General features: G+C 43.4%; 1 protein-coding gene across 2 annotated transcripts in view; it reads left to right on the top strand.

Moving 5' to 3' along the window:
• OC90 (otoconin 90) overlaps positions 1–21861 on the top strand; it is a 443355-nt gene that overhangs the window by 347285 nt on the left and 74209 nt on the right. For both annotated transcript variants that reach the window (XM_069220767.1, XM_069220766.1), the window contains 3 exons: positions 3093–3122; positions 10701–10808; positions 18733–18822. In XM_069220767.1, the coding sequence (XP_069076868.1) occupies positions 3093–3122; positions 10701–10808; positions 18733–18822 (228 nt within the window). The remainder of the gene's footprint in view (positions 1–3092; positions 3123–10700; positions 10809–18732; positions 18823–21861) is intronic.

The raw sequence follows: 21861 nt of genomic DNA, 5'->3' as shown, positions 1-21861 counted from the left end.
CTGTGACAGTTACCATTCTGCACCATAAACTCAAGAAATAATGTTGAAAAAATATTTTTTCCTTAGCTTTGTCTCCTCTCACACTTACTGTTCACGGTCACTGTTTTTTTAGTTTGCCTTTCACATTCTTAGGAGTCCTTCTTGGGTCAAACCCTGATTTCTGGTGGCTATTACCTCTGTCAGGTGGCTTGGTGAGTTGTGATCCGCTCGGTGCTCCCTTATCACTGCCTTTCAATAGGAAGCAGGATTTGTGCCTAAAGTTTCTTTAAAGTTTCACAGGAAGTCTAAAGTTCTGCTTCCTTTTCATTACATGGACCCTGCCTCCAATGAGGGAGACTTGAATTCACTTGCTGGCAAGGCTGTCCCTTTTTACCTTGAGTGAACAGCTTTATTTCACTACAGTGATGCTCTCTTTGTTACCTCTGACTCCTCTCATCAGAGTTTGCAGCCCTCGTCTGCAACTCTGGGTCATTGGATGAAGTCTAATATTTTCTTGGCCTAAAAGGTTTTGGGGCAGGAATCTGGCTATTACTTTTCAATCAATCGATCAATCACTTATAAAGCAAGGCAAATCACCCGTGAGGGTCCCAACGTGCTGGGGTTGCCAGCTGTTGCAAGGTGATCTGTTCATTCGTAAAAACAGTTCTTGAATGCTCTCCTGAATTGCTGGAGCAATGAGGTGCAGGGGAAGGTTGTTCCAAGCTTTGGCTGCTAGATGTGAGAAAAGAAAAAGCAGCCTCCCTTGTTGACTCAACAGATTCGGGGGGTGTCTGCGAATATGAAGGAGGTGGATCATAGGTTTCTGGTTGGTTGGTGGAAGGTCTTGCGCTTGTTGATGTATGCTGGTCCTTCACTGTGTAGGGCTTTGTATCCGTGAGACGCATTTTGAACTGGCATCTCTTCCGGATTGGGAGCCACTGTAAATTCTTAAGGTGGGGTGTGATATGGGTCCTTTTGGGGAGGTCAAGGATGAGTCTTGCCGCTGAGGTTTGTGTTGTCTGTAGTCTCTTCAGGAGGTGTGTGGTGATTTCCTACTTAGAGGGTGTTCCCGTAGTCCATCCTACTAGCGATGAGGGCCTGCATGACGGTCCTTCTGTTGTCAACTGCGAGCCACTTGAAGATCATGCAGAGTATACATCGGGTGTGGAAGCAGGCAGATGAGATTTCGTTTACCTGTTGCTTCATGGAAAGCTTGCTGTCCAAGATGATGCCGAGGTTGGGGGCATGGCCTGGTGGGTCGGGGGGTTAAGTTCCGCAGGCCACAATGCGTTGTTCCATGGCGAGGTGTTGTTCCCAAAGACAACGACTTCTGTCTTATCTAAGTTGAGCTTGAGGCAGTTGTCCTTCATCCAGTTGGCAACATGTATCAGACATCTGTGGAGGCGGAGGGGTCTTCTGACAACAGGAGGTTGAGCAGGGTGTCTTTGGCATGGGAAATAATGTTGAGTCCATGCAATCTGACGGTGTGGGCCTGGGGGATCATGTATGTGTTGAAGAGGGGTGAGGCTGAGGGAAGATCCTTGGGGGACATAGCAGACAATCTTCTTGTGTTCCAAGGTGAACAGTGGGAGACACATTTTCTGAGATTTTCCAGGGAGGCATGATGCAATCCATTTGAGGGTGTCTCCCTGAATTCGAAGGTGGTGGCCTCTGTTGATCAGCATGTGATTGGATACGATGTTGAAGTTCAAAGTATTTTAAATGGGGGCATGTCAGCCTAGTGGATGTAGGCTCAGAGTATTTTCCTGGGTGACATTTACCAGGCTGCTACTTGGGCAGCACCCTCTACTTTCATCACACACAACAGACTATATGTGGCTTCTCAAGGTTAATTGGCTTTGGTGTCTCTGCTCTCTTATGGTGCTTATTGAATTCAATTGCTGTCTTTTTAAAGGTGCACAGGGTGCTCCAATCTGTTTTGGTGTCTGTAGCTTTTTTGTGGGGTGTGGTTCCAAAGCTTCTGGCCATACAAGTCTGTGTCCTAAAGAGTAAGGATGTTGAGAAAGAAAAGAGATGAGGGGGTAATGCCTTGATTTCTTCACGGTAATCCTATTATTCCAGTTCTCTCTTTCTCGTCCTAGGACTTAATCCCTACCCTTTTCCCCTCTAGTACTGCAGCTTCGCGTTTTAATCAATTTTTGGGGATAAATTCTGAGACGAATGTTTGAAAGAAAATGCGGCTGAAGGGTCTGTTAAGAAGGATGGACCCTCCTTATGAGTAAGACCCGTGACAAGGAATGGAGTAACGTCATTACCAGTCAGAGCTCTAGGCATTATCCTGGGTTTAGGAACAGCATTCCTGTGAAATAGCACAATTAAACAGCCAATTGTCAGAAGCATTTTAAAACAGTAGAGTGTGCTTTGTTCGTCCTAGAAGTGCCAAACCAATCTAGAACAAGCATTTACAATGCAACGGGTCTCGCGTTTGCTCATGTTAGAGCTGATCGCGTTGTAAACTCCTAACCCGACTTTTCACCTATCGGGCAAAAGTGCATTTGTGTACACAACCCGAAAAAGTGAAATTAACTATGTAAAGCGCTCGACTTCTGCCAAGCGAGATCATGCTTGTAAATTAGAGAAAAAGAAGTCCACGAGCCCGATGGAAATCAGCAAGCCTCGCATGTTTTCTGTACTTGGGCGCTGCGCTCGAGGAGGGCTACCCACCGGAAAAGGCATGACTTATGCTTACCTTCGACTAATGAAAGCAAGCAGATTGTATTAGGCCCACGAGCCAATAAAAAACACTGACGTGAAGTTGACAGGGCTCAGAGCCCTTTTCTAAATACAAAAGCGTCTCGCTGCGATACGCATGCACGAGCGCATGCAACGCAGGTTCGACCCTAAAAAAACAATCGTATCCATGAGTCTGAGTCTTAACAGTAATACAGGTTGTGATTCTCTCCAGGGAACGTCAATGCTATATGCAGTGCCATTTATTTATCAGTTCACAAAATACTAATTTCAAAACGGTTTTTATAACTCACAAAAAATTGCAGGAAACTTGTTTTTCAAATACCAGTAATGTCTAATTGTTTTATGTTTGTAAAATGTAAATGTCTATTAATGTCAAGACTTTGATTGTATTTTAACAGCAACGTTCTTGCCAACGCCGACGCCTGAACGTAAGTGATGCATTAAAATTGTGTATGTTAAGTCAAATTAAAACTAATCCTATATGAATATTCAGCACCATGCGCATTTGTCTTACCCACAAAATATTTATTTGAAAAATCAGAGAACGTTTGTGAGATGCTGTAGTAGATGGCATGGATGTTCACTGTATCAAGGGCGATTATGTTATTTTTCTATTTATCATCTTTATGACGTATTCATATTTTAAAAAATATATATATAAAAACAAACGTCATCAGAGACACAATTTACAAATAACTAAGGTGAGTTAAAAAAATGTCAGTACAGTTATTGTGTAGAGGGAGAGTAATGAAGCACATACCTAAGAAAACATATCGTGGATTCCCAGGGTTTACGTATTTTACGTTTTTATACAGCACAGCGCAGGTAGTCTATACGTATTATGGGTTTTATGGGTTTTGACAAGCTTTACATATCAACACCGAGAGAAACGATGTCACTTTACAAATGTTGTGACATTAATGTTCTCTGCATGATAAACAGAGGTGTATCCCTAGCCTGAGTGACTGAACTGCATGTCAAACTGGTATCCTGACTTTTTGTTCGCACTATTACGATATGAATGCTCGGCCTGTCCATGGTAAAGCCACAGTCCAGAGCCTGTTCTGTCACCTACAGAGGCACACCAAGGGCGCCCTTCATTGAGATGGGACTGCTGCCCATATCCCGTTTCATTGGCATGGAGAGGTTGTGGCAGAGTACCTGTTTTTATGAATTAATAGGTCCAAGCTGACCATTTCTCACAACCACAAGAAGGGTGGTGGGGAGGAGTTATAAGGGGGGAAGCCAGCCAGTTCACTTCTATAAAGCTTGGCTTATATGTAAACACCCAGATCCTTGATCTGACATTTCCTTTGCATGTTGAGTGCATTTATGCAGGGTGATATATAGTAGATGTATGATACCAAGGCTTTTGTATGGTGATTTGTGGGACTAGTGATATTTATCTTGGATTGGCTCCAAGTAAACACGGCAAAAGTTGGAGGATGGCTACATCTTCCCCCAGACAGTGGAAGTTGGTTGCATGCAATTCTGGGAGGGAGGATGGAGACAGGGCTACCCTTAGATAATCTATAAGGACCTCTTAGCAGCGGACTGTTGAGTAGTCATTTCTGAGCACCTTTTTTGCTGGATGGTAGGGGAAGGGCCAAGAAACACACATTCCGTTGTTAAAGGTGAGGAAGTTTCTTAGCAGGGCTTGCCCTTTTTCTTTCCCTGACTGTAGCAGTGAATTTGTAATTCAGGAAGGCAGCCAAGTGCAGAGACTTCACACTTCACTGTGACCATATTTTTTGATACTCCTGCTTGGAGCCAGCATTTTCACTGCCCGCTGTGAGAGCCATCCATCTGCAGAAAGGCTCTGAAAAGGCCGTGGGTTTGCCTAGAACCTAAAAACATTCATATCTGCTTTGAAAGGGAAGGAGAATGCCTGGCCCTGCAAGAGAGAGACTCTCTAGGAAAAGAATCCTAGCATGCTCCCAGCATGTGGAGCACCCAGAATGAACTGACTGGCAACTGAAGTGAAGCCAGTGCTGACCCAAGCCACTTGATGTTAATGGGTCTTTTTCACAGTTCATATAGCTAATTACGTGAAGAAACAAGAGCACAGAACAACTGCTTGCCACCTTTCTTGCACAAAAACAATCCTGCTTTGGCAGCTGTGATATCATTGGGAATGGACGAAGTGCCTGTGATGTGACTTTGAACATCCCAAGGCTGATCTGCTACAACTGTTTAGATAGCATTCAGATGACATCCCTTGTTTATTTGGATGAACAGAAACATCACAAAGGCAATCAGAAATGTAATGAATATGAAGTAATGAAATACCTTTTCAGAGGGGCACGGTAAACTGAGTCCCACTAATGTGCTTCCTGGTTAGGAGTGGGTGCACTAGGATTCATCTAAAAAGGGGTTTAAAGTTCTTGTTGTTTGTAGAGTCGAAATAAAAAAAGAAAATTAAAATGGTAAACATGAAAATCACATTTCCATACTTTACCTGTCAGGTGACCCCCTCAACCAATATATAATGAAATTCAGGATTGGATGAGGTTCAACCGGCTCACCTTCAATAATACCAACGCCTAGTTTCACGTTTTTGTTCTTGTATCATTTCTCAGACAATGCTACATGTTGACAAACAAGCATGATCTCACTTCTTTAGTTCAAAGGCAAATGATTTCAAAATCGCCTATGGTAAAAACTCTGATTCTGAGTTGATTACTGCTTTGCAATGTCTGCACAAATCTCAGTTTCCAAGGGGGTCAGAATTTTGAGTTGGCTAGTATTTACCTCACCTGGTAATTACTGGGTGTGTTAAATTCCTCACCATTCACTAAAATTTCAGCATGTCAAACCTTCTGGAATTTAACAGGGGACAGCAATACAGTATTATTTTTGGTGAAATATGGATTTTGTGGTAAGCACCAGAATCAGCAAGTTATGTCCTACAAAATCTGGCTGCTATTTATCACACAAATTCCGAAACCCAGGGGAGTCAAATTTTGTAGGGAGAGATAAAGGACACCTTCTGCTTTGACCAATTCAGAATCATTTGTTTGTGGCTATTCTGGTGAATGCTGAGTGATCTCTATTTGGTATTACCTATCGGGTCCTTTCTACGTGAATCTCACATGATTTTAAATGTCAGGGCAAAATTTGCTTTCTGTAAGACTTTAGATGAAGGCCTCCCACAATATCTGCTACAAGGGTTAGCCGTGGTCTAAAATCACGCTGCTTATTTTGTCATGAATGTCATCACAAAATGTACAATTTTATCACAGAATATGGAGGTCACAAACATTGGCCTACAAAAATATTGACTGGAGAATATTGACTACCAGTATATCTTCAGGGTGAGTATACATTTACTATTCTTAACTCCGTCTAGTTACAGTTTACCGACTACCCTGTACAGGCAACAGGGAGAATTGATCATGTTCCCAAGGAGCACGTCTTGAAACGCCACACTCAGCACATAGCATACACACATGCTGCTAGAACCACCCTAGAATCTTAACACTCTTGACTAGCCAGAGGGTTGTCCTAGAAACTATTCTGCACTCATGACACATATGGTAGTAGAGGATTTGCAGAAGGCTGCACCGGCAGACAGATGTCACACATGAGCTTCTTCTTCACTTCCCAAGTGAGTGCCACAATTTTCAGTTAATTCAGGTAATGCCTTATAAAGAACTTCTTCCAAGATGGTGGTCAGTTCATAGGGAGTGGACTGGAAAACTCAATCCAAGATGAAGTAGGCCATACGGGGAGAACTCACTCTTTCTTGTGACAATATAGAAAGGGCTAATTTAAGCATCCAGTTTTTGATAAGCACATAACTACCAAAATTGATACATTGCTGTTAAAAATGGGGTTTCTGGTTGGCTAGGGTATGCACCTCAGCCAGGCAGAACCTAGCCACTCTAGCCAGGGCAAGGGAGTTACCCGTCCAAGATAACCCCTGCTCACCCCCTTGGTAGATTGGCACGAGCAGTCAGGCCTATCCCAGAGGCAATGTGTAAAGCGTTTGCACAACACAGGCAACGCATGTGACGCAATATCCCCACCACAAAGGAAACACAACACCAGATTATATGAAATATACTGTATTGTACACAACACAATTATTAGACCAAACATCACATATTAGTACTATCCTGCTACCTTAACAGTTGTCAGAACGTTACACATTAGTTACTATGCAAACTAGCAGTAGTCACACATAACACACAGGATACTCAGTATTCTGCAACATAAGCAGTAGTCAGGAAACACATTACACCAAAGCACTTGTCATAAGAATATCATAAACGCCCATAGTAGGAACATTAGAAAACGTATGGCAAGTTAGAAAAACATGCTAGCATGTCATGCCCATAACAGGAACATTTACATACACATATGAAGGCATCCTAAACAGGTAGGCAACATATAAATTAGCAAAGTCTTTAGAAATAACTTAGTTCTATATATTGGTCATTAGTAAGTACCTGTTGTTGATGATGCAAACACCTCTAGTGCCTAGGAGAGCATGAGGGGGCCCCCGGCGCTTCTGCGCTCACCACAGGGGCCACACAGTGCTCCTGGGGGAGAGGGGCGGCAGGCACCCTCTCCTTGCATAAAAAACTGGCCCCTCTGGGGAACCACGATTTAGATGGGGGCCTGCCTCGGCCTCCTCACACCTTCCGACACAGGTGGGGGCCAGGCAAGACCAAACACAATTAGGGGCAAATAGGAGGGAGCCTCCATTGAGGTCTCCCTTCTGGGTTGAAAACTCCCACTTGTGAATAGAAAAACAGAGCGTCCTGCTCCTATAGCAGAGACTGGGGAGGGGGGCGCTCCCCGCGCCTTCCCTGAGTCCTGTGAGTTTGGGGACAGCCGCCCTCATCCCCGGTGCGGCTTTGGGTGCAGAGCAGGGAGAGGCTGTGCCTCTCCCCCACGTGCTGGGCTCCTCTCTGGAGCCGCTCCTGTCCCTCCCGGGTCGCGGTGATCCCCTTGACAACAGGGGAGCCGGCGAGTACCCCGGGGGCACTACTTGGATCGCCGGGTCCCCAGGGGCACTGAGAGGAGCGCGCCGGCTCCTCTCCTTCTCCTGGAGTGCCCCAGGGATTAATACAGAGCACGCTCTGACACGCTCGAGTGAGTGAAAGACCCGGCTGTGGCGGTGACATTTCTGGGCAGCGCAAGGTGCGCTTTGAAAAGCGCTCCAGCTCTCCACTTCGGCCCGGCTGCGGCGGTGATTTCCTTGACCATATAAAAAAGTAAACACTTTTTGTAGCACACCAGCAAGGGGAAAGCGCTTCCAAGTGCTTACAAAATCCCCCACAGAGCGCTTTCCCAAGCGCTTCACTTCAGCCAAGAAAAAGATGAAGCACCCCTCGTGCTTCAGGGTGACATGCAGGGGTCAGGGGCCACAGCACCCTGCCCCTGGGGAGCAAAAACTTGCAAGGAAAGGCCCACAGGTGTAGGGCCCAACTGGCCAGCACAAGGAGTATGAAGCAAGTTGCAAGTCCTCTTTAGTGACCAAGCAGGTCACAGGTCAGCACAGCAGCAGTCGTCCATGGCGATTCCTGGTGAGTTCTTCCAGCAGTCTGTGTCCAGTTCCAGGTAAGTTCAAAGAGTCTCCAAATTGTGGGGAAAATTCCCCTGTACTTATACTCCGTCCTTACAATATTTTGTAGGGAGAGGAGGTTCCAGCCAGTTACAACTGGTTCTGGGAGTGCCCCCTCTCTCCTTCAGCACAGGCTCCAAACATCAGTGGGGGGTTAACGACCCAATTGTGTGAGGCCAGGGCAGGGCCTTTACAAATGTAGGTGTGCCCCACCTCTCCCTTCTCTCAGCCCAGGAAGACTATTCAGTATGCAGATGCACCTCTGTGACACCTCCACCCTCCCTTTGTACAGGCTGAGAAGTGTGCACAAAGCCCCAACTGTCACTCTGCCCAGACGTGGATTGGAGTCAAGCTGCAAAACACCAGAGTCATAAGCACAGATAAATGTGCACTTTCTAGACGTGGCATTTCTGTGATAGTAATAAAAAAGCACCTACACCAGTAAGCAGCATATATTATCACCATCACAACCATACCAAACACGCCTACGCTACCCCTCATAAATCAGACAATACCCCTTACACATAAGGCAGGGCATTTCTAATGCAATACTATGAGAAGGCAGCACTGACAGCAGTGAGACACTAAGTTAGACTGTTTGTCACTACCAGGACAGGCCACGCAACCTGGCACATGTCCTGCCTTCTACAAACATGGCACTCTGCCCATAGGGCTAGCTAGGGCGTACCTTAGGGGTGACTTACGTGTAGTAAAATGGGAGTTTTGGGCCTGGCAAGTAAATTTAGATGCCAGGTCCCTGTGGCAGAAACTGTGCACACAGGCCCTGCGCTAGCAGGCCCGAGACAGGTTTGAAAGTCTACTTAAGGGGGTGGCGCAAGCAGCGCTGCAGGCCCACTAGTAGTATTTCATTTACAGGCCCTGGGTATAGAGATACCACTGTACAAGGGACTTACAAGTAAAGTAAATATGCCAATTAAGTATAAGCCAATCATACCAACTTTAGATGGGAGAGCACCTGCACTTTAGCACAGGTCAGCAGTGATAAAGTGCTCAGAGTCCTAGAGCCAACAGCGAGAGGACAGAAAAACCAGGAGGAAGGAGGCAAAAAGACTGGAGATGACCCTGTGTAAGGAAAAAAGTCCAACCATTGCATTGTGCCAGGGATAAAGAGTTTCTCAGAGCTATTTTTCTAAATATGGCCTGCTGCTGCTTATTCCCGCGGCACTGGTGCTTTTTAAGGCTGCCTAGCACCACACACACACCTTTGTTCCATAGTGCAAAGGTGGGTGCATGCTGTTTAGCAAAGATTTTATACTTGAAAGGTAACATTCCAGTATTAAATCCTCTGCATACACATTTTTTTAAACATTTCACTCCCTTTATGTGTGCTGTACAGTGTGATGTAAGTGTGCATGTATGCTGTACATATATGAATTGTGAGATCAAATAAAACATTTCTCCAACTTTGTGCCTGCCTCAAAGGAAGCGTCCTTTTTTGATGCAAAGCCCAGTCTAACACTTTTAGTTGATAGTGGTTTGTATAAAAAATTATGGATGGTTGCCTTTGAATGCAAAGTAGAACAGAGTGCTAGTAGCACACCCAAAAGGCACTTTCCAGGCACAAAACAAGCTTTACGCCTAAGAGTAAACACTGTAGCAATACTTTGCAGAGCTTTGCATAACTTTACAGTGGCACAGAGTCTTGATAAATCTGGCCCATATACTTATTATCAAGGTATATATATTGATCATTAACGTATGTAAATAAGAAATTAACATTACTTATGCACACTCACCTGAATAATGTAGCGGTAGTCAATATCCTGCAGTGAATATTTATATAGTTTGATGTAAAATATTCAATATTCTGGTAATACACAGAATGCGTTTGACTGCTATTCTTAAAAGACTGTACTGGCTGCTTATCAAGGTTCACATTTAATTTACGATTCTGTCCACAAAACATAAGGTACCTGGAGCACCCCTGGAAATCTTAAATGGAAAGACCGAGCTTACTTGCCCTAGAGTATTGTTTTCAAAGGATGCTGATGTGCTAAGCGTGCCGTCTTTGAAATGCATTTGCTGAAGAGAAAACAATCTACATTAGTGTGTGTGTTTTATTTCTATGTAAAATACATCACTGCGTGACTTTCAGAAACAATATTAAGATGTTCCTATTGTAATTGTGGATTCCAGTTTCTTAAGAGAACTTTCGAGTTCTATGAAGTCTGATGAGTAGAGAGGCCACTGGTGCAAGTTTGCACACATATTTAGACTGAGCAACTCTTGATACGATAAGTTAAAATATTGTATTAGCACTTACCATCCTTTGTAAATGTTGGTGCAAAATCACACAGTTTCTTGTGAAATCCGTCTTACCTGGGATCACCAATGTTCTGTGTGTACTGTGTGCTTAAAGTGTTTTAAAATCGAATAGATTAATGAAAAAAACATATATTCTCATGATCCACAGAATCTTCCTTTACGGAGGAAGCCATGAGCATCCCGCCTTCAGATGGGAGTATGGGAACACCAGAAGGGATTCCTACTGAAAAAGCAACAACGAAAACAACAGGAAAAGGTAAATATGGGCTCTATGTACTTTAGAACATTAGTCATAGCACTGCCAAACATGAGAACACACCAATTTGCTTTCATTTTTGTAAAGTTCTCGACAGGCCTATTGTTTCCAGTACATAAAATATACTTAGAGTGCGTTGTGAGTCAACCCCTTGCTCATGATTAGATGGGTTGTAAGACTGAACGACACATGGTAGAACCACACACGGCTGAAAAATGCGGTCAGAACCACAACTGCGTCTTTACCACGCATACCTGCACAACAAATTTTGTTGTAAAAGCATGGCTAGTAAAGGTATGTGTGGTAAACATATTCCTGGTTCAACCATACAACCCTTCTCCTTAACTAAAAAAAGTAACCCGACTGTCCACCCTGAGCCTAAAACTACACCCACCCCGAAAAACTTCACCCCCCCATATCTGGTCACAGACCCTTGACGCCCTGACACCTAAACCTTCCTGTACCCGTAAAAACTAAAGTACCTCGACCCCCCACCTGCCCTGAGGCCTAAAACTGCCCCAAAACTGCCCCTTCCCCCTGCCCTCACCCCTCCAAGCCCACCCTGCCCTAAAATATATCCCCGCCTCCCCCACCCTGAGGCCTAACACCGACCCCTTAAACTCCCCCCAAAAACTGGCCCTACCCCCCCAGCCCTCTGACCCCGACCTGTCGTTAAACATCCCTCCCACACACCCCAGCCTCACTTACCTGGCTGCCGCGTTCCTCTCCCCGCTGTGTGCCTGAACCACGCATATGCATTGTGCTCAACCACACATTTGTGTGGTTCAAAACACGTGGTTACAGTCTGCACAGCTCCGGCCGCGTAGTAAAGGTTGTTTCCCGATTGGATGGCTGTTTTGTCTGTCTCAGAAGTCCTACACTTGAATCTTCTGTTTCTGCCAGACCATTTCATTATTATTGCATTCTGATTGAATGTGCTGTATCCTTTTACTACTGACTTGAAGGGACTCTTTTTCTTTAGCTGAATACTCCCCGTCCTGCTCACTGCTTTTATTTGATTTGTCTAGCATCAAGAGCTGTATCCTTTCACCACTGACTTGAGGGGACTCTTTTTTCTTTCACTTTCAGTACTTCATGGTCGTGCAAAGGTTACCTTAGTCTAATCTCTGCATATAACCTTCCCCCTCCCTGCACACTCTCTAGTCAATTCCCATCATCTGCTGCCTAATGCGTCCTGTCGCGCTTACTGCTATAAAATATTTTTTTATTTAAATTATTTTTACATGGGCCTGCCAGATACAAAGTGGTACCAGGATGTTTATTTCCTCATTTTACACTATGTGCAGTTTCTTTTTCACTTTTTATTACTCGTAATTCATTTTTGTAAAAAGGACGCCTACTATGTATGAACAATAATTTAGAAATGTCAGAATGGCCACCCAAGCATCACAACGCAATTGCACTCATACCTCACAATGTATCTGTATACATTTGTGACCATCTTGGAATGGCTTTTCTTTTTTTAATACATAACCCTTTCCAAGACGAGTATCCATTAGTCTTAATGGCGGACAGTTTAGATAATAATGCCAAAGAAAATCGTTTTTGGTAAGCCAATAGCTTGGCCTTTTAGAGGCGAGATCTATTCGTTTTGTTAATGTTTATTTCATGTTGTGATTCTGTTCTTTGTTGAAATAATTTAATACAAGAAAAACAAATTTAATTCTCAAAGCAAACTACAGAAAATTTAAAAAATCCTCATTTCTCTGTTTGAGCCTAACTCATTGTTACAAAAAGTCGAATTTCCAAATCCTGATTAATAGAATCAGGATGTGCGGAGTATTCCAACCACGATTCCACTCACTAAACCCTTTCACCTAATAGTGCGTTTAGCAAAGGACGGCCTCTGTGAATGGCAAGGATGGCCTTACGTTAATGCGGCGGTAGGAACTGCCTTAGGGCACCACCCAGAGAGGCCACATGAGGTTAGCCAGATTGTAACAGATGGCTTTAAATTGTCTTGTTGCTAGCACAGGGTGAAAAGTCAAAGCAGCCATTTTGCATCAGCCGCGAAGAGCCTTGCACCAGAGCTGTTGCAAAATCTCAAAGTTGTAGCTATGTGGATGTTCATAGACATTTCCAATGCTTTTTCCCATCCTATCTGCAAAACTAACTTTAGTTCTTAAAAATGTATGAATAAGTGTATAAATACATTCAGGAAGTTTCCCAGACTTCCCCCTATGTTCGGTGGGTGTAATGAAAGGCCATCACCCAATGGAAAATCTTAAATGAAAAAGGGAAGAAAGTAAATTGTGAAAATTCACAGTTCTGTAATACTTACTCTTGCAGACTGTTCACACTGAGCTCAGTCCACAGGAGTAACTGTGAGGAAACAGGAGTACACATGAAAAACTAGGACCTGCATAATGAGACTATTTCCTTGGCTTTCTGTAAATCATAAAATACAGAAAATTTATGCAGTCCATAGGTGGCAATTTAAAATATGTTGCGTTCTGAATTTTGGGGAATAGTTACTAGCACTCTGTGCCTGGCTGCACCACCAAAGTGACACAAACTGGGTGCAAAGTGCTGTGCCGGGATTACTTTTGTTATTTGAGTTGGAAAGTTGTCTAAAGCAACACAAAGTGGCGTTATACACTACTTTGAGGTGCATATTGGCATTGCCGTGCAACCACCCAATTTTTCACACAAATCCCTATCTACTAAAATTTGTAGGCAGGGATTTGCAGCAAAAAAATAAGCCTCCGTGAAGCAGGCGTAAATGTTGTGCAAGCTTTAAAAGTCTCAATTCGTTTCCAACTTCGCGTGTGTGCTGTACTATACAGCACATGTACAAAGTTGGAAAATGCTAACCTATGTCAAAGCATAGGTTTTGTACTGGTACTAAAGCTATGCTTGACAGGATGCACTTACCATTACATTATAGTGCAAGGAAGTATGTTTTGGCACATGGTTGGCTAAAGTACACCAGCATCGGCGAGAAAAAAGCAGTGGCATATCCACTAACACATGGTGCTGTTTTTTTTCGCTTTTTTTGACACAACGCAGCACAGCAACATTGGTTAATGCACTGTGCTGAACCAAACTTTAATAAATTTGGCCCTTAGTTCACAAAAAGAGGGCACTCAAAATACTCCACAATTTTGAAGTATTAAGTCACAGTATTGCACATGGAGACCATACTTTTGCAGTCTAATACCTTAAACTCCTTGCTTGGGTAGTAGAAACGTGAATATGTATTGCCAGAAGGCGCTGGTGGCTTTTGCTCCCCAAGCTTGTGATGTAGCATCCAAAGCTTGAGGAATAAAAAAAAAAAACAGGCCACACACAGAAAAAGGTAGGTTGCACAGAGACATGGCGCAGATAGTCTATGCACGTCTGTGTTTAAATGTGTGAACACATCAAAGCTAGACTTATGGGCCCTATTTAAGAGAAGCTTGCGCCACCGGAGTGTTACTTTTTGTGACGTCCCTGAGTCCCAAGCCTCTCAACCATATCTATGAGGCCATGCAAAGCCACTTTATGTGGCTTTGCATGGCTTCATGGTTATGGAGTAAGACAAAGCAGTACAAGTCGCTGCCTTGCCTTACTCTGTGCCAGGGAGGCGTTCCATGGGCGATGCAGTAGGTTTTCCCACGCAGCGCCCATGAATTTTGACGCTGCCACAGATTTATTTAATCATCTAAACCTGAGGCAGCGCCAAAACCTTGCGCCTCCCCAGAGAAGACGTAATGAGGAGAAATATTTTCAATTCACCTCATTTTTTCCTCTTTCCATGTGTGCTGCATTCTGCAGCTCACATAGAAAGAGTAAAACACCTCTCATTATTGTTTTTGTGCAAGAAAGTGCCCCTTCCTGCACAAAAACAATCCTGCAAGCAACGCAGGTATGCTTGCACCATGGTTCAAGAGTGCCTGCGTTGGTGCTAGGCAGCAATTGTGCACCAGCACAAGGGAAAGGACAGGAATGTACCCTATAGAATAAGTGCAGTGCATTCCTGCTGTTTCACATTGGCTTAGGACAAAAGCAAAAAGACTTGTCGCTGCCTCACACCAATTCCCTCTAAATAAGCCCCATGATGTTTACCAGTGAGTGTTCTTTGGTAAAAAATAAATTGTTAACCTATCATTTTTCCATTTAAATGTAAGGTTGTGCCACTTTAATGTTCAGGAGCAGTGCCAACACCATTTAAATACCATAGATCTATAGATAAAAACATGGATGCAGAGCCAAAGTGCTCCTGGTTTTCACAGGACCTGTGATGTTCCAAAGAGAAAGCACAGCAGCTGGAAACGAAACAAAAAAACAACTACACAGTCAAGAAGCAAAAGATTTGTATCCAAAGTTTTATGGCGCTATGTGAGACACCAATCCACAATCTGATCTTTAGCATTAAAATCATTCATGCCTCTACTATGGCAAATACTTATTTTGCAGTGTTCGCCTTGCTTGAAGCCCTGCTTGAAGCTATGTCGACTCTTAGGCCAGATGTACAAAGCCTTTCACAGAATAACAGGATTTACAACCACAAAATGGATATTGATATGTATTGAACCCATTTTGAGAGTCAGAAAAGTATTTACAGACCCATACTTTATCAAAGGTAGTAAGGGGCTTGAAAGGGGAGTTTCCTCCTAATCACAATTCAGTATGAGGTCACGAATCCTTGAACAGTTACTGATACTTCAAAGGAGTTGATTATTGACTTGTAAAGAGGAAGGCGTCCTCTTGGATGCTCTACCTTTTGTGAATGGCTTTGGCTGTCTGAGTGGCAGTGACTGTGGTGTGTGGTGACTATGGTGGTTGTGACGATGGTTCAGTGGATTACTGTTTGCGCCTCTGATGTGTTCCTATATGGGAAACATTTTTGTTTAAAATTCACACTTGTTCTTTTAGGGAACATGGGATTTTTTTTTAAATAGTTAATGATCTGGGAACGCAATGGAGTGATTGTGGTCTGCTTTTCCGTGGAGGTCAGAATTTCTGTGTTTATAGCCATTCACATGGGATCGCAAACAGTGACCTGACTAATTATTATTCATTAGGTAGGTCATTTTGTGACCCACTGCAGCTGGACTTTTTTGAGATACAACCTAATAATACATAGGTCGCCTTTCAAATGTGGTACATCTGGCCCAAAGGCAATTAAAATGTGTTGATTATCAATATGTTCAATCTCAGAGTTATAATTAGAAATGATCTACCTATATGAGTTACAACTGAGGCTCACTTTGAAATAAAGCAAATGTCTTCTAAAACTGCAAGTTTTCAAATTTTACCTTCAATTTTCTCTCTAGCCAATTTGTATGTTGCAGGCAATATGATAAACTGTGCCTAGAGATGACAATTCTTAAAGTTCCCTATAAAAGGGTCACTGCATTGCGTCACAGCTTCATAAAGTCTGGGCATACTGAAGAATAGCTGGGTAGAAGCTGATGTTTAAAACACAGAAGAAAAACTGACCTAAACCCTTCTCATTGGACTTGACATTTGTTCAATCCAATCAATCAATCAAATAATTTCCTAAGCGCACTACTCACCCGGTAGGGTCTCAAAGCGCTCGGAGGCGGGGGCGGTTACTGCTCGAAAAGCCATGTTTTTAGGTGCTTTCTGAAGGTTAGGAGGTCCTGGTCTTGCATACGTTGGTGGTTAGGGAGTTCCAGGTCTTGGCGGTGAGGTGGGAGAAGGATCTGCGGCCGGAGGAAACCCCTACCTTCTTTCTCCACCTCCTCCTCTAATTTAAGCACTATATATTATTTGCTGTCTCTGCCAGGGACACTTGAGGCCATCTGAACAATGTCCTAAGAATGCATGTAATGCATGTGGATGTAACTAAAGGGCTTTCTTAAAACTAAGCCACATGGACAAATGCTCTGATGTCTATGCTGCCATAGTACGTGCACTAAGAAAAGTAAAAAAAGTGATGGTTGCAAGGTGTAATTTAATCTTAGTCATTGGTAACTATGCAAGCCACATTCCAGGCCATTTGTGTACACTATTCCACTCCAGCTAGAAACCTGACATATGCAAATGTGACTTGGCCCATTTCTCTCTTCCAAAGAAACTGAAACCATTTCTACCAGAAAATGACTTCAGAACTGCTGTTCAAGCCTTTTTACATTTGCTTATGGATGGTGGTAACAGCTGATCCATATCCTCCAAGATTCTACACTGGCCACCCTTTTAGGGCATCCAGCTCATCGCAGCTTATCTCATCCATGGCCTGAAGCAACATGATCACATCACCCCAAACCTGACAGAATTCCATTGGCTTCTCTGCTGGCCTGCACTGTCTTCAAAACTAGCTGCATCATTTACAAAGCGATCATGACCAGCTCCCTTGCCTATCTTCCAGACACACTGACTATCTCTGGTGGTTCTTGGCACACCTGCAGCCAGGACACCATCAGACAGCTGAATAAGAAATGTGAAAAAGAAAAAAACAAGACAGCAAGCCTTTTCCGTTTATGTACCCAGGATGTAACAGCATCACCATGCCCATCAGAACCACCTCAACGCTGCTCCAATTTAGTAAACAGTTGAGGATGCACTTCTTTAAATAACACTAACATCACAGTGGAGTAACGATGCAATTCTGTTTCCAGATCCCCGCTATCTCTCTTATTTGTCCTTGATTATATGCCTGCCTTTTGGGTAAGTTTGTGCTATACACATACTGCATGTATACACACCAGAACAGTACAGTTATAACTGCCATGGAAGATCTCCTTTAGTTGAACCCACAAGCAAACCCTTACCACAGCACATGGTAGGTCTCTAATTAAAACATTCCAACTATCAATGTGTTAATTTTCATATTCTTTACCATGATTAATGCCAAATTGTACATGCAACATCCACTATTCCAGCCCTCGTGACTATAGTAGGATGCTGGGAGATCAATCGACCTTTACCCAGTGTGAAAAAACTGATTATTTTTGCTGAACAGAAGATGCACTGGTTCTCAGAAAAAGAATCAGATTTAACATCCATTGCCTCGGATACAAATGAGGCAGGACTAAGAGACAGATAGACCACATGTTGGCCACGGGGATGTCTCACTCGTTGCCTCACATGTGCCTCAGTGGTAGTGGCCACTTCACTGTCCTTAAGAGATTTAAACGGTGGCAAGATGGGAGTGACACAACCACATTTTGCCAAATCACTGTAGTCCTGAAATCGCCAAAGTAACTTTGATAGATTTATGAAAAATGACAATGCATCACTGTATCGCTGGACTAAGGAATGACATAACAAGGCTGATTTAAGGTGTAGCGGAATGATCTAAACCATACTCATGCCGGGACACGAAACCGTAGGTCTTGTTACTTTGAGGTGAGAGGCAGAATTACTCACATGTTTTGGGGTGTAACATGCAGTGAAAACACCGATTCCTGCTATTTCATGACTGTTTTGCGTGAATGAATGCTCTTGGCCTGCAGTATTTCTCCAGGTTTTGTAATTCCAAGTGGAGCTAAGAGCACCTGTTACCACCTCCATTAGGTATTACACGCATTCATAATAAGGTCCTAAGTATGTAACGTGTGCACTACAAGCAACACGAAGCCTGTTAATGTATATGTTCTAAAATAGGCTGTAAAAATCATTGGTGCAGCAAGTGCAGTTGCACCAAAGCCAATGAGCGTATGAGGCTCAGTGCTCCCAATTATGCTGTCTTTGTGGATACCTTTTTCACTGCTTGCATTAGGTCTCACGGCACCCTTACTAGGCCGCTGAATAAATGTGTTAACACTTGCTTTTCTCTGTAAACAGAAACGAATACATGCTATAGTTTTTGAACTACCAGTTTCAAATGTTTGCTATGCACCATGCGCTAAAATGGAATCAAAGCAGACAGGTTTCACCATTGTCCAGTTAAAGTACATTCTGCATGCAAAATTACAGCAACATGTGGTGATGTAACGTGACATGTCATTAACAGAGTCAGGCTTTAAAAGAGCAGAAGAGAGTACCGTCCAGTCTCCTATAGTCCCAATCGGGCCCCCAACTGAGGAAGGTGCAGTGGAAAAAGGTGGGTACAGTGAATGACTATCATTTATTTATATGGTGTTTATTCATGTTCAATTCACAACATATGGTATTAATTTCATGTCTGTGTGTTTTAATTACTATTTTTTGTATTCATGTTGATTTAATGTCACAATTGACTGATTTTAATGTTTTTTTAGGTGGGACAGTGTTTCATTTTATATTTTGTATTTCTTCACTTGTTTATTATTTTCTATTGTCGTGTTTGTGTTTTTAATCTATATTTATAACGTACCTAGTTTTATTAAACTATTAAGGCATCCTAAATTGCATTTGCGATTAATTTCCAAACAAAATATTCTACTAATCTTGCAAGGTGTATTAGAACTGAAAAAAATGTACTTGCAAAATCAGTTGGCCAATGTTTAAGGTTATCATTCGAGTATAACATTAACATTTAAGAAATTTTCTTTTCTTTTAAATATTCATTTTTTTAAGTGACAATACATTGTCAACCTAAACACTCATCCTGCACTGAGCTCAGTACTATTTACCAATGTTTTATAACTTTAACGACATTTGCATTTTCTCATTTCTTCATATGCTCGACTATCTGCAGAGAATAAAGCATACTGCGCTCAGGCTGGTACTAAAATGACATGTTGTGATTTCCAAGTTGCTTATCTGTGGCTATGAAGGCGGATCATCTGAAGTACATTTTTGCCTTTTTAAGCGACGGGTACTCTTCCAAAATGGAAGAGTCTGCAGTGGCTTTAGCAGCGTGTGATTTGAAGTGATCTAAGCAGATTAGCGTGGTGTATAAAGTATGTCATTATTGTCACGCTCTGTTACTTCAGTGTGTAAATTGTGGGCTCATGAGCATCGTGCTCCTGGAGTGAAGGCGACTCTTGGCTTTGTATTGCACCAAAAGACTTACCACAGTATATCTCCCATTCAAAAAAGGTCTGTCATGAGTGTTCAGAGCTACAGTGCAGAATGTTCTCCTTTTTAAACTGAGTTCGGGTATGGAAATAATGTGACAACCTAATATTGCCCTTCTAGTACTACAGTTTCTTAGCTATAAAGTTGAATTTTTAGGTTTTAACCAAAGAAGGTTTCAGCTGTTTGTTGTCAAAGTGTACAAAACCAATACTTAGAGTGGGCTTTCTGAAAGCCCATTGCTCATCATTAGTTTACTTTCTTGTCCAATCTAATTTCCCTGCTTCCTATTCAGTGTCTTTCCTTCCTCTTGTGTGGTTTGTCCCTGCCCTGCAGCATTTCCATTTCATAGTGTTTCTGACTTTATAAGTTGTATCCATCCCTTCCTACAATCAGGGAACTACTTTTTTCTTTCAGCACTATTTGGGAGTGCATGTGTTTAACCTCCCTTACAAGCATGCTTTGTTTTACATTTCTTCCCCACCTCCTCTTTTGCTCTCCCACCCCTTCCTGCTCTTCTCTTGCTTTTCGCCCCTCCTTCCCCACCAGTTGGTCTATTGCTCTACCACCACTCCGTGCTCCTCCATTGCTTTTCGTCTCAGCCCTCCTTGCTCTTCGCTCTCCCTTCTGAATACGACTTCTCCCATATTATACATTGCTTTCTTTCCTCTCCCTTCCATTGTTTTTCATCCCCTCATCAACTATCTCAACCCTCCCTGCTCCTCTGTTATGTTTAATTCCCTCAATCTCATCTCTTCTCCAATGCTCCCTGTCCCTCTCCACCCCTTCCCACTTTTTCTTCTTCTTCTTCTTCTTAAAATATATATTTATATTTTCAGCGAGGGTATAGCAGCTGCACACTTATGTAGGCTTGTGGGAACTTTTTGTGAGAGTCCTAGGCAGTCCCTTACTTTTGTACCTACAACTGAGCACTAGGTAAACCCTTTAGCACTTGATTTTCATGGAAGCAAAGTTGAGCAGTTCCAGGCCTACTCAAGGAGACGTTGATAGGTTAGATACTCGTGGAACAAAAAACAAACGAATACAAACTAATAACTGCATGTCCAGCCAGTACTTAGGGGGTCATTACGACCCCGGCGGATGGCAGAACACTGGCGGTAATACCGCCAACAGGCTGGCAGTGTTCCGCTGGCGTATTATGACCATGGTGCATTCACCACGGTCATACCGCCGGTCCCGCCAGGACACCGCTAGGCTGCAGCCGGGCAGTCGTAATCCACCAGGGCAGCGCTGGATTACGAGTCCCCAACCGCCAGACTGTCCATAGCGGTAAACACCGCCATGGAAAGGCTGGCGGTAAGAGGGACTTGGGGTGCCCCTGGGTGCCCCTGCACTTCCCATGCACTTTGCATGGGCAGTGTAGGAGCACCCAGGCACAGCCCCATCAATCATTTCGGGCAGTGAAATGCGCGACGGGTGCTGCTACACCCGTTGCACATAAACAATGCCGCCGGCTCTATTACAAGCCGGCTTCAATGTTGATGTGACTTTTCCGCAGGGCTAGCGGGCAGAAACGCTGTTTCCATCCACTGGCCCAGTGGAAAGGTCATAATAGGGTGCCACGCATACAGCAAGCACTGGCAGTATGTTGGTGCCCGTGGCTTCGGCGGTCTTGAGCAAAGACCGCCAAAGTCATAATGAGGGCCTAAGTCTCTTGAAAAGTACTACTTTACTTTTATTCACAAACAACGCAGTCCTGTAAATAAATGGTTCATGAAAACGAACGACAGTGGGTATTCTGACTATCCTTCAGTGTTTACTGAGAAAGTAAGATAGGCTACTGTCAGGGCAACATTGTAAGGTCATTTTTGCCCCACATTCAACTTCTCCACTACTTTTGGGGTTCTTCCCCCAGGTGATGCTTATGGAGTTTCAGGAAGTGCTTTCAATAACGATCCGCTGTGTCATCGTATGGTGTCAGCTCTCTTCTTTCTGGTATTTAATTTCTTGCTTTCCCCTCAAATTTGGTCTCCCTATAGCACATAGTACTTTAGTACTGTCAGTTCTGTTGGGGCAAAGGTGTTGGGCCACCTTTGCTGGACACCACTGGTTGTGGGATGTGCACTTCATGGCCCCTGGCATACAAAAAGAAGTGATCTCGCCCTCATGCAACTGTCTCATG

Source organism: Pleurodeles waltl, chromosome 2_2 (genome assembly GCF_031143425.1).
Source record: "Pleurodeles waltl isolate 20211129_DDA chromosome 2_2, aPleWal1.hap1.20221129, whole genome shotgun sequence".
Taxonomy (NCBI): Eukaryota; Metazoa; Chordata; class Amphibia; order Caudata; family Salamandridae; genus Pleurodeles; species Pleurodeles waltl.
The sequence above is the reverse complement of the archived record's forward strand: the minus strand, read 5'-3'. Positions and strand labels throughout refer to the sequence as shown.